General features: G+C 34.3%; 1 protein-coding gene across 1 annotated transcript in view; it reads right to left on the bottom strand.

The window, feature by feature from the left end:
• The window catches only part of LOC136817870 (protein dopey-1-like), a 32894-nt gene extending 22822 nt beyond the window's left edge, over nucleotides 1–10072 (bottom strand). The window contains exons 1-5 of the mRNA XM_067074202.1: nucleotides 9837–10072; nucleotides 8919–9271; nucleotides 8546–8732; nucleotides 6756–7574; nucleotides 4499–5033 (exon numbers count right to left, since the gene is read on the bottom strand). Coding sequence (XP_066930303.1) covers nucleotides 4499–5033; nucleotides 6756–7574; nucleotides 8546–8732; nucleotides 8919–9271; nucleotides 9837–9974 — 2032 coding nt within the window. The 5' untranslated portion in view covers nucleotides 9975–10072. The remainder of the gene's footprint in view (nucleotides 1–4498; nucleotides 5034–6755; nucleotides 7575–8545; nucleotides 8733–8918; nucleotides 9272–9836) is intronic.
• Between the last annotated feature and the right edge of the window lie 3017 nt (nucleotides 10073–13089).

Here is a 13089-nt window from a genome sequence, read left to right as displayed (position 1 = left end):
ATGATCGATCAAATTGCAGGTACCGAACTCTCGTCTACGGTGGTCTACTTTCAGCAAAGATAGCGGGCTTTTTTGCTTCAGCTAGGGAGGAGAGAGCTCCATCTAAGCGTTTTATATCAGATATCTGTGGAAATATCACGACAAAATTAAACAATCGGGAAAAAAAGATGAAAAAATCAATCTTTGACCTTTATTTTTACAGGAGTTATTACCCACCTTTATTATTTGATCTTAGGATATCCTTACTGTTGAAATCTTTTTCTTTTTTGAAATACATTTTCTAGTAGGGAACCAACACTTAAAAACCGTGGATCTTTTTTCGTAGGTACGCAACTGCATATGGTCGGTTCAAAAGCACATGTGACTTTTTGAGAGGGGGACCGTGAGTTAGGCCAGGCAAAACATCTTATGGCAAAAAGAGTATCATGAAAAAAGATGCCACGGTTCCTAAGGGCTGGTTCCCTACTAGAAAATATATTTTAAAAAAGAAAATGATTTCAACAGTTACAGGCAAAACTCCTAACCCCGAAAATGGGTTAAAAATTGATGTTTTTTGAAAGTCGATTTCTATTACATGATTGATGCCATCGGACACGATGTATGTCTATCTTGTATGTATGAGGATACGTTACAAGTATATACAAAAAAAGAGTACAAGTACAACCCAAAAAAAGAGGGTCGGAAAAATAAAAATAGATGTAGAATTTTACCTATAAAAATCTCCTAAAAATACAGCAAAAACTACTACATCTTGACAAAAATGCGAAATAGAAAATAAAAAAACTGAAAAAGCTTGAATTCATAGAAAAATTGAACATAAAATTCTCAAAACCTTGGAAAAACTACCACAATTTTGAAAATTTGACAGTCTGTAAAGCAATGAAAATAAAAATGTAATACCAAACTCAACTTTATTTTTATTTTTTTTTTTTTTACGAATTTCAGGGTCGGTCGGGCCCGTAAAACAGCTAATCAAATTGGTCTCGGAAAAAACTCTCTCAGAACTTCATCATTTTTGATTGTTATTTTGCTGACTTTGTTTTTGACCTTTTGACTTTGTTAAAGGTTTTATTTTTACATAAGTATTTCTCGTTTCATATCAGACATATGTTTCATATCAGGACAATCTCTGCCTATTGTTATATTATGCTGATGTGAAAAAATGTTTTTCTTTTCCTCTTTCTGACCGATCTTGCTCCACATCCGTGTCAATTCAATGGGAAAAAGCTTGTGAATCAAAACTAATGAGTAAGCAGCCTCTATTACTCTTAGTTAAAAAAGAAACCTTTCCTCTTGGTTTATTTATATAGCTTTCATGTCATCTTCTAACAGTATGTATACTATCTTGATCTACTGCTCCCACAGTGCATTTAATCTTTGATCTCCTTGCAGGGAGATTGGGTCTGAGTGAACACTTTCAATTCTGACATGGAGTTTTGAAAGTTCATTCTCTCCAGGAAGAAACAGCTTGCACTGTCAACTGTCTTTGTACTTTGTTGCACTCAAGCTTAGTTTCTAGGCGTATACTTAATCGGATACGAGACAACTTCTATAGTTAATAGCCTATGTCTACTGCAGGTCTTCAGAACAGCTTGACGATAACGATCAATGCAAAGGGCAACTGTAACGTGTGAACGTGCTTTTAGATATGTGGAAGAACTCATGATTCTATTGATTTGGTCGTAAATGACGTCGAACACTGTTGATATATGTTGAAAGTTTAGATGTGTCTTGTTTCATTGGTTTTTCATTTTGAGATTTGGTAAGACTGCTTGCAAAAGAAATGCACATGATCAGAAGATTACTGATCAGGTATAAGATCAAGTAGAATTTGGTGATTTTGGTGAGATCTTGGTTTGTGGTAGATAGATTACGGCTTGCTTCCACGTGCTGTTTTAGTTTGATGTAAATTTGGTGTACAAAGTTAGAAAGATGATCACAGCGATAACGTTTAACGGTGTAATTAGCCTTGGGATCCATTGCAGTTGATTGAACATATTCGACAAAAAGTGACATAAACTTACACAAAACACAGACGTTAAGTAACTTCCTACCGTCACCCGATACCAAAACGTACTGAATTTGACGTGGTATTCCTGTAGATGCTTTATACGCATGTATCGGTCGACAACTAGAACACACGTCATGCATCGCGTACCGTACGAAGAGAACAAAGAGAACATGGCATCTGCTATCAGGTAGGCGCATGGTAGATTTTCTGGGAAAGCGATCAATAAACTTTTCGGGAGACTTGAAACGTTCATCAGTATTTCGGCTATTGTTGCATAGAATATCAACCTGAAATTTAATCAATAACACACTATATTCATAGTTAACCCCTACCGGATAAAATAAATCATAAGAGCGAAAAAGGTCTTATAAAATCTCTTTAAAATATTGTGCGAGTTGATCGGGTGAAACCACGGTTAGCTCCTTACCGGGACGCTGTGGGCCGGATCCCCAACTAATTTTACTTTGTAGCAAGGTCACCTTTTGCGTTGTACCTATTTACCTAGGTGGTGTTCCAACTCTATCGCTGAAAGTTTAAACCCTAAAAAAAAATAGAAAAATCAGGAAACTTACCTAAATGAACGATTTTCCAATTGATTGGTGATGTAAAGAAGAATATTAAGAGAAATATTGACCATTATCCCAAGTACTGCAAGCGTGATAATCAAAGATAATCCTATCACTCGTCCTAGGTGACTTATATCAACAAACCGCTGTTTTCGGGCCGTGCAAAAGTTTAATGCGAAATTATTAGTGCTTGTTAAAAAGTCAGCCGTATAGTTTTGTTGTGATGCAACCGTCATCTTTTCTGAAGCTTAAGAAAACCTCATTTTTGTTGCTAACGCTATATTCTATTTGCTAGACCGTTTTGTTTCTGTTTGAAAAGTCCTAAAAAACATTACTTTTATATTCATTTTTATACCGAATTTAATAAAAGTCTTTCATCTGTTATTCTGTTTGAATTTGATGGAACAGTTATAATTATACTTTATTACAGTTTTTTATAATAAGAACCAGTAAATTCTTTCATAAATGCTCGACTGTTCTTATTTTTTCTGGCATTTAAAATTATTTTCTTTTTTTATGTTCTTATTTTTAGGTCGAAACTATTTCAAGTTTGGTACCTTGTTTTAAGTAATTGAACCTCTATTTGCATAATATTCTTCTATTCCAGGCTCACCCGTGTTTTTACACTTTTTTTTTATTTTGGCATTTTTGAGCCTTATTGTTCTTATAAAAAAAGAGTGTACCCTCATAAAAGAGTTCGTATCAGGTTATATATTATTATATTATTTAATGACAGGGTTTTCAACTTTGATTGTAAAATGTGTTACACCTTTCGCACCATCAATAAGGGCTAATTGTTTTTTGATGGAAATGACGTTCGTCCCAGAATCAACCAATGGGAAGACTTTATTTCTTCTTTTTAAAGGGATAATCATCGATGGTTTACTATATTTGGCCTGTAGTAACCTTGTACGGTCCCGAGTAAAACCTCAAAATATTTTTGCCTAAACTATCTTCCTAAAGTCGAGATAAATTAGTTACAAGGTTCTTTACTTAGTAAGAATTACAACAAAAGAACCGTGTACGAGCCCACTTTCAGTATAAATTTCAAAAATTGTGATATCACGACTTAAGAAAATAGTTAGGCCAAAATACTTGGAGGTTTTACTTAGGACTGTAGAAGGTTACTACAGGCCAAATATCTCAAACCATCTGATTATCCCTTTAACGTTCCTAAACTTGCTGTTACGCCTTTTGCACCACCGAAGTTTTAAGCACAAAATAATGTTAGACTTCGCGTTTATTCAGTAGAAAGGCTTTATTTCTCGTTGGAACGACTTTTAAAAAGTGTCTTAGCTTGGTGTCTAAAAATGGTGAAATGACATGCTCAAGTAATAAAGTCCCCCAGAGGACTTCAGCTCTAGTCAAACAAAGAATCGAAAAAATACATTTCTGGCACAAAAAGCACCTCATTAGACATTACAGATCGGCCACTTAAAGCTCGAAAATCTGTCCAAATCCTATCACATATGACTAACCACAAAGGTTGCGTTCCAAGAAAGTTGCAAGAGTCCCCTAGGGGTTGCCCTCTAATATTCAGTTCAAAGACAAAAGCTCAAAGTATATTAATTAATAAAGCATTAAAAGAACCTTTTTATAGTCATTAATTTTTCTCTTTCAGGTAAATATAGCGTCCTGAGGGGTGAAGTAAGTTGGAAATTTTCATTTTTTCGTTTTTCATCTTCATTCTGTTTTGTCAACATTGTCTGTGAAAACCAATTTTTAGAGATTTTTGTCCCATCTCAACTTTGAAAAAGCATTAAACTAAAAATAATAGCAGGTTTAGCTCAAGACCACGGAAAAAACCTGCATGTAAAAGATCTCAACCAATCTGATTATCCCTTTTAATTCTTCGACAGATATAACAAGCAGTTTTAAGTGAAAAACGACAATATAAGAAATTTAATAAAAATGCACAAACCTTGGAGTGGTGTCGACGATAACGGGAAACACGATACTTTGACCAGATACTGACAAAACACTTGAAAGGTTTCTGCTACTTTCGATCCCAGTCCCTTCTCCTCAACCTCATTGTTAGAGCTGGATTGATTAATCAACGTGTTGAAATCTAATTCACCAGCGCTGTCTTCCAACAACAGACGCGCGTTCAAGTTGTTTTTGAAAATTGTTTCTTTCACAAATTGACAAAACAATGTTTTAGACAAGTCAGTACAACTACTAATACCGCCTTTCTCGAAGAAACTGGTAGCTGAAGTATCCAATGTTGGAGATAGAGAGCCATCTTTGGAAGGTGATTGCTGTAGAACGGTACTGGTGAATGTCGGCATTTCCGGTTGATTGAATATAGGTGAAAGTCTTGAGAAGAGTTTCGAGACCAATGAGATCCCTTCACTCATTGTTTTGAGATCAAGTTTGGACGAATTCTTAATCAGTTCTTTGATGACAGTTCGCAGTAAATTGGGCCAGTGTTCTGATTGCGTTTCTAATGAAGTTTCCTATGGAGAAAAAAATCGAACGAATTATGATTACATTGGTCAAAGCAAAGTTTTTTTGTTTCAGACGGGCATTTGATTTTACTAAACAAATTTGTCGAGATTTTTTTATAAAGATTTTTGCAGAATTTTGATGAAATTCGAGATGGAAACCCCCTTTTTGTACCTTGCTCAGACGGGAAAAGACTTGTAGACTGATAATAAAATGACTGCTTTAACTATAAACATGATAGAGTAAATTATGGAATAAATTGAAAAATCCCGACGGCCCCAGATTTCAGAAATGACTATAAGAAAAGTATTGTATCGTTTCCCCAAGTAGATAAAGGACAATCTAAAAAACGTTTAAGACTGAAAAATCACGAAAGAAAAGTAAAGAACCAAGCCTTAGCCAAAATTTGCTGGTTCTTATAAAAAATATTAAAGATTTTCTTAAAACAACTTTGAACGCCTCTCTTAGATTGTAAATTTAATTATGTCTCCATATTCACCGTAACAGATTTAAAAATTCAATTCAGGTCGGAGGCGACCCGAAGGCTCCTCTTCCGATAGCTATCTACCCGGGGCGCCACTCTTTCTCCCTGTATGGCTCCACTTACCCTTGATCCTTCTCTTAATTGCTGAGCATCAAGCAGAAGGACATCAAGTACCATTTTGGACATGCTGATAAATAACGAGATTGCTCACGGGAATTTCTAACCCGCGCGAGCAAACCCGCACCTGTCAATCATTTTTTAGACCTGCCAATCATGCTTTTCTTTTCACTTGTGGTTTTGAAAAAAGTGTTTGCAAGATAATAAAAAAAGACGAAAGTCGATTTTTACGCATTTTTTTTAGTTCAAAATTTTGGAATACTGGATTTTAAAGAGAAGGGAAAGTCATAACTCTTGACTTTCCACCCACTAACTAACCTGTTCCATTTTGAAATACTGTACTTGCGTCAAGCTGCACTGAGGTGACACTACTTATAAAATTTTTGTTTCTCAAAAATATAACGGGAATTTCCAAAAATATCAATAAGAGCTCATAAGCTCATAAAACCAGAAAAAGGTTGGTCAATGCTGACAAAATAACACAAACTTCAACGCACCGTATAGGATTCGAACTCTCAAAAATGACTTTCACGTATATTTGACAGATCAACGCCTTACCCACTCGGCCACTCAAGATGTTGGTATTATCGAACAATGATTAACAATATTATCTCTTTATTTGCCATGGCCTGTATAATTTTATTTAAATTCTTAAACAAGTGATTTTAGATCATTTCCAACATGCGGCAGCCGATAACTCATCGAGATTTTCAGGACTCTTTAATCTTTAGTGGGACTGCAGCAAAGGGGTTGTAAACCCTGCTAGTGCCTTTAAAATAGAATTTCCATCTGGGGGGTTAGGACACTCTCCAATCTCCTTGAATTCTCAAAAGAATGAAGAGAGCAGAGGAGCTTTTTCTAGTATACAGTACCCGTACACAGCAGACAGAATTCACAGAGCGTACACGCGTGGGCGATTAAACACGATCGCGCAGAATGCAGGTCAAAAAATTCCCGTGAGCAATCTCGTTATTTATCAAAAAGTCATTTTGGAAACCTTTGGTATGACCTGGCTGGGGGTTGAACCCACAACCTTGCGCACCGTAGCAGGATGCTCTACCACTGCACTATTATAAAAATGGTACGCGATATATTCAATGTAAGCCGAAAAAAGGAATGGAAAGGGACTTACCAACGATACAACATCCAATAAATACGAGATGATCTGAAAAGTCTCCAAATGTGTCGGTAATTTAATATCAATCAGTGATGAAAAACCATTGGTACACGCTTTCAAAGTCTTGTTATGTTCAGCATCTTTGTCAACAATAACACAACGTCTCAGAACTTTACTTAAATACTCCCAAATATAGTAAGATTCTAAAGAGCTGAATAAGAGGTTAGCATTTTTTATAAGTTCATTATGCATAGAGTTGACATCTTTACCGATTCGTATACTAATATCAACCAACTTGCTTCTAACTTGTGAATGTTTGTATAAAGTACGGAAAATTTCTAACATGATTTCATTCAAAATGGCTGACCCGACTTCAGGTTTATCTAGCAAAGTGATTAAAATGCGGAACGGTTTCAAATGTGTTTGTCTGTGTTTCGACGTTAGACTATCCGCTTCAAAGGCTCCTTCCAAAGATTCCAAAATGTTTTGAAAAAGGATGATAATAGCTATGGTTAGTGGTTCATGCACGTATAAATCGAAATAGGATTTTTCTTCACGACTACCACTGGTATCACTCTCAGATTCATCATCTGTTGTCTCCATCTTATGGATCGGATTTCCATCGCTGTTCACGTTCAAAAACCATTGAAAGATACGTCGATTGAGTGACATATCTCTCCTGAGGAGAACGCCTAAAGCGTACGTCAGAAGTTTGACGACGTGTTTTTCCGACAACACCGACGAATGGAAATGGAAGAAAGAAATGACGAAATCGAGTGTGATACGTTGTACAAGAACGTTCGAATCGTCCAACGATGCACATAATGCATTCACCTGAAAAATAGAAATTTTAAACATTCATTATATTTATGTATTTGGATAATCATTTTTGAGAGAAAGCTCGATACTGTGGAGAGAGGATTCATTAAGTTAAAATCATGAATACTAATTTTCACGCGTGCCGGCTGTGCGAAAATTAAAGATGTGCGAATTTTTAATCTTAGTGTTTTTGATAAAAAACATAGGTAAAGAGGGGAGGAAAATTTACATGAAATCAAAAGCTTTTCTCCTTTATAGTCTGTATTTTAGCTAGATTTTATATTCAAGAGGTATAATCAACCGGAATGGAGACCCCATTTTTTAAATGGAGCACTAGGATTAGAATTTTGCTTATTGATTTATAAGATCTAGCTAAAATACAGACTATAAGGGAATTAAAATTTTGATTTCATGTAAATTTTCCTCCTCTCTTTACCTCTATTTTTTATCAAAAACACTAAAAATATATCGTAGAAATTACAAGATGCACAAAAATTATAGGCTATCCGAAAACAAAAGTCCTCTAAAAATTAATTGGATTATAGTTCTAGGACCAATACAGAACCAGTGTGCAAAGGTTCTAACCAACCAATTTTTTCTTTTTATTTCTATTTACAATCCAGGACTATTGGAACACCAAAGGATCTGGTAAGGCTCTTGCTTGTACAAGATGATCATAGCTTTTTCTCGATATAGCTCAACAAAGTGATAAAAAATTGTATGCTAGGAAAGGGAAAGGTTATTAGTAAATTTTGAGTTCACAGCTATGCAACTAGCAGCGGCTCAAAAACAAAAATAAAATTAAATAGCATTTGCAGCTAATTTTATTTGATGGTCGAATCACATTAGATATAAAAATGAAAAATTTTCTTTATTTTTTAAAGCATTCATTCATCAGAGAAATATTGAGAATGAAGTCCAAAGTTTTGCCCATAAAATAGCCAGCAGGTCGAGCGCTGTCTGCTATAAAATATAAACATCTTTACCATAAGAGAGACTTCTTTGCCAACGATTGAATTTTTAAATTGACCCGGTTTCTTAGCAATGTAACCAATGGCAAATAGGAGAGCTGACAATCTCGTCATTGAAGAATGTAAGACGGTGTCCCATAAACAGGTGAAGAAGATCTCTTCTGAAATACTGTCACATAGTTTCTGTAAGATACTGGTAGTCCTGTTAAAAATAAAATAAAGAAGTCGATTCAGAAAAAACATTATAGAAAAGTTTATATTTGGCAAGACTAGGAAGAGAAGAGTCTGCTTGACAATTTTCGCAAGTTCAGGTCTAAAGTTCTGACTTTTCAGGGTCTGGTAGGATTTAACTTAAATTTCATAAAAACGGAAGAAATAAAGTACTTACCTTTCCGTAAATTCTGATCCTTCTTCGATGCCAGGTAATAAAGCCACTAAGAACCCAGATAGTCCTGGGTACAACTTTTTCTTCAAAGGCAGGAAATGTGTCTCGTACAAATTCAACAAGATTGGACGGACAGCTATAGAGGCTTGACTTAACAGTGGAAATAGACCAACAGAGTATATGAAAAGATCTTGTGCTAATCTCCCTGTACCAATTTGGGTCAGGATCAAATTATAACATTCCAATGCTTTGAGGTGGACACCACTTGGTAAAGCTGGATGTAAACATTGTGCTAAACGTTTACCAATCAATAACTTCCTTGGTAACACTGAGAATTGACTGTACGTTTGTATAACCTGAAAATGCAAAGACAGAATGAATAAAAACTTAATCGTCGAATTATTTACTGTATTTCTGGCAAAGTCTCTTTTTACTATATAGCTTTTTTGGAGTCTTTGGCTGAAAATGAGAAGCAGGAAGATTTAATACTTTTATTATAAGTTTCTATGTATTTTTGAAAGAGCATGTCATGGGCCCCGTCAACAGGGGGGCTGGGGGTCCATGGCCCCCCACTTTTTGGAAGACCATGTCATACGTTTTTAAGAGTTACTATTTTAAGCTGGTTTGAGACCAAATCAAACCACAAAAACTATTATTCTCCCCAAATATATATCGTTTTAAGATGTTTTGAGGGTGTAAATAGTGAAAAATTTTCTTCGTCGCCCAACCATGGTCATGGTCATCTCAAAAATGTTGGCCCCCTCACTCAAAATGGCTCGCCGGGGCCACAAAGACAAAGTGCACCTATAGCATTTCTGGAGAACCCAAACAAAATCAAGTGTGTTGCAATATCAAAGTTCCTCTTTTCACAACATCTTTCACAAAAAATATAACAGACGAAGACCTCCTTTTTCAACATACCTTTGACAATTTCCCAAGACATGAAATAAGATCAGCCCATTCACTTGAAGATTCAAAGATTTTCAATGCTTTATCAATCTGTTGAATAAATTGCTTGTATTTTGGGTCTGACATCAACTTTTGATCGTCTCCAGACATGATGATGATAGTAAATTCACAATCAATATACACCAGTTATGTAATCATTTTATTTTGCTGATTTATCATTTTTGTTTGAAATAGGGACTATTTTAACTAAAGAAAAAATAGATAAACAGAATTGAGTAAAGTGTTCAACAAGAGAAATTTTATATCAAAACCTAAATCAAGAACTGATGTTTAAAATATTTTGAAAAAAAAAATGAAAAATACAATATTTCATAAAATTTCATTTCTTAATAAAACCAAAAAATCATGATCTTATTGTCATGAAAAAAACTGAAAAACCACAAAACAAAGAGAATCATTGATAGTAAAATAATCACAGATATCATATTCATTTATTCTCTAGATAGGCTAACTCTGTATATTACCTGAGAAAGTGTTTTCAATTTATAGAGAACTAACTAGTATGCCTCGTTGATTTCTATTTTATGTCAGATTTTCAAATGTTTCAATTTCAAAACATTCAAATACCGTAATTGTTTAGCAGAAATGAAAACAACAAGGCAAACTATTTTCTAAAAATTTGGATACACTTTCGTTGTTATAATGCAGTTCCACCTGTCAAGGTTAGGGATCAGTAAGACAATGGGATAAGCAGGAAAAACAGTGAGAGAGTATATGAAATTCTAAACATAACAATTAAAATTAAACACTATTACATGTATATTGTTTTATATATAAAAAAGAAGGTATTTTCTTAGAGATTGGCTTTAGAATTTCCAGAAAATAAATCCAACAGCTTGAACACAAAATATAATAGGAATTTGAGATAATAGAAGAAACTAAACTGATAAAACCTTTCAACTTGATGCAAATTTATCAAATTTCAATTATTTTAAAGAGAGATTCTAGCTATAATATTCCAAATAAAATATACAAGTATATGTGAATAAAAAAGTATGTTATACCTGCATCTAACTGATGTACAAAAAAAAAAAGGGGGGTGAAGCTTTTCCAGAAACAACATTTAGCCCATACAGCAAGCCATAGCACATTAAGAAACGTCTTATAATTTATACGAGTAAACCAATTTTTAAATTTGGACTTCCTTGCAATCTAAGACCATTTAAAAAAAATGTGACAGCAGTTCTTTATTAAGCAATACAATATTCACACAATCTCATTGGCAACAATCAGGGTCAATGAAAAACATTTAAAGCTAGAGAATGAAAGAAAGAAATTCTAAAATAAATTACATACAAAAAGATACAATTAGAATTACTAAAAACTACAATAAAGCTATAAGCATATTGTTTTTTTACAATTTAGTTTGAGTAGCTTAAAGTTGCTAAAGAAAAGATGTAACTTTTTTATTTAGTCATGAATCATTCCCAATAAAACGTCTCTGGTACTTCCCATTTTCTCATTCAAACCATTCAAAGATCTGATTGGATAACAACTACATCCATTTAAAATCCAAATCCAAGTAAAACAATACAAAATGAGCCCACAATTTCATAAAATTTCAATTTCGATAACCCTCAAGCCTCTTTCCATTGGACTAACAATTGCCAATCCTTTAGGATTGTACAATGATTCATTTTGTTCGTGAATAAATTGCCCTAACTTTTTCATACATTTTTCATAGTGTGTATCAACACAAAAATATAACAAATAGCCTGTTAAACAGGCACAACAACCCCTACATAAAGAAGCTCCATCAGTTTTTTCTGCTTCAGTGAAAAATTGATTTATTTTTTGGACTGTCTGTTCAAATGATGACCTTGAGATTCTACCCTCCAATTCCAAAGGGAATTTCTTTTGAAATTGAACTGCTGTTCCTTCAGAATAATCCCGCTGCACAAAAACTTTGTTTATTCTATTACTATTTGCATGAGCCATTTCTCCTCTGAACAAATGTTTAGAGGACTGTCAACATCTATTGAAAACCATTAATTCAAAAACCAAGAAATTTAAAACTTTAATGTAATTTATATAGCTGAAAAAAAAAGTACACAAATACCCCATCTTTAAATCGACAGAAACTTCAAAATTCATTTCCCTGGGGGACCATTCAAAAAGTATGTACGCTCAAAAATGGCAAATTTTTTACTCTCCTTTTCAGCTTATGTACGCTTTTTAGTATACCCCCCTAACCAAAGTTGAAACTTTAAACTCATGTAACAATAGAATATGTAGGTATCCAATACACCTCATCAGAAATTCCACCTCCTTGCGTTGTTGCTACGCTACACTTGCGCGATATCGCGGTTTTCCGGCAAAAATCCTTACAAAACACCCAAAATATTGATGCCAAAAGAGCCTCCAAATCAACTGAAGAACCAACGAAGTTGTTGTTTTTCTCTTTCTTATAGCTTCTGCTAGCATCTTGAAAGCTTCGTTTTTTTGTTGTTTTTTTCAAATTCACTGAAATGAGGTGTATTTTTAGGAACATATAAACAAGCCAGATATAAGCAAATGAGTTCTTGTTTTACACAGGAATTACTTGCGCTAACATTTTATGTTTACCTCCCAATTTCAACGGATCCATTTTAGCGCGATTGTTTTTGTGGAATTTCTGATGAGGTGTATTGTATTTATAATAAAGTCTCAAGAAATTAAAAGAATCTTATAAGATAAATAAAAATACCAAAGGAGAAATGAAAAATAACAATCGCAAAAATAATTTTTTGATGTGAAAATATTGCGTTTTTTCTCTCAAAAAAGACAGTTTAAGAAAAATTATGAGCGTACGTACTTCTCCTCAAGGACCCCTCTCCCCATCTCCTCTCCTCTTTCATACTGTGCAATTATCTTTTGTGTATCTATATCTGCTCCATTGTAAGGGAAGTTTAATGGTATAGTGACCCCGGTCTCTATGGCTCGCAATACGGAAAAACACTCTCGCCCCAAACTTCCCGCGCAGATTTTTTTAAAACTACTAAAGGTTGAAAGATAAGTGACCCCTCATTTTTTTCTGAGGATAAGGGCTTTTCATTAAATTAGGTTTGACATTATGAAAATGATTTTGAAATTTCGACTGACCCCCTACTGTAACTTGGTCTAATGTCGACATCCCTCCTCTAATTTCAACACCCTTTTTATCAGCTGAAATTGATAGAAAGGTTGAAACTGTTTTTCTTGGCTTAGTGGTCACAGAGGAATAATC

This window comes from Clytia hemisphaerica, unplaced genomic scaffold, assembly GCF_902728285.1.
Source record: "Clytia hemisphaerica strain Z4C2 unplaced genomic scaffold, Clytia hemisphaerica genome assembly, whole genome shotgun sequence".
Taxonomy (NCBI): domain Eukaryota; kingdom Metazoa; phylum Cnidaria; class Hydrozoa; order Leptothecata; family Clytiidae; genus Clytia; species Clytia hemisphaerica.
Note: the sequence above shows the minus strand (reverse complement) of the source record. Positions and strands in the feature narration are given on the sequence as shown.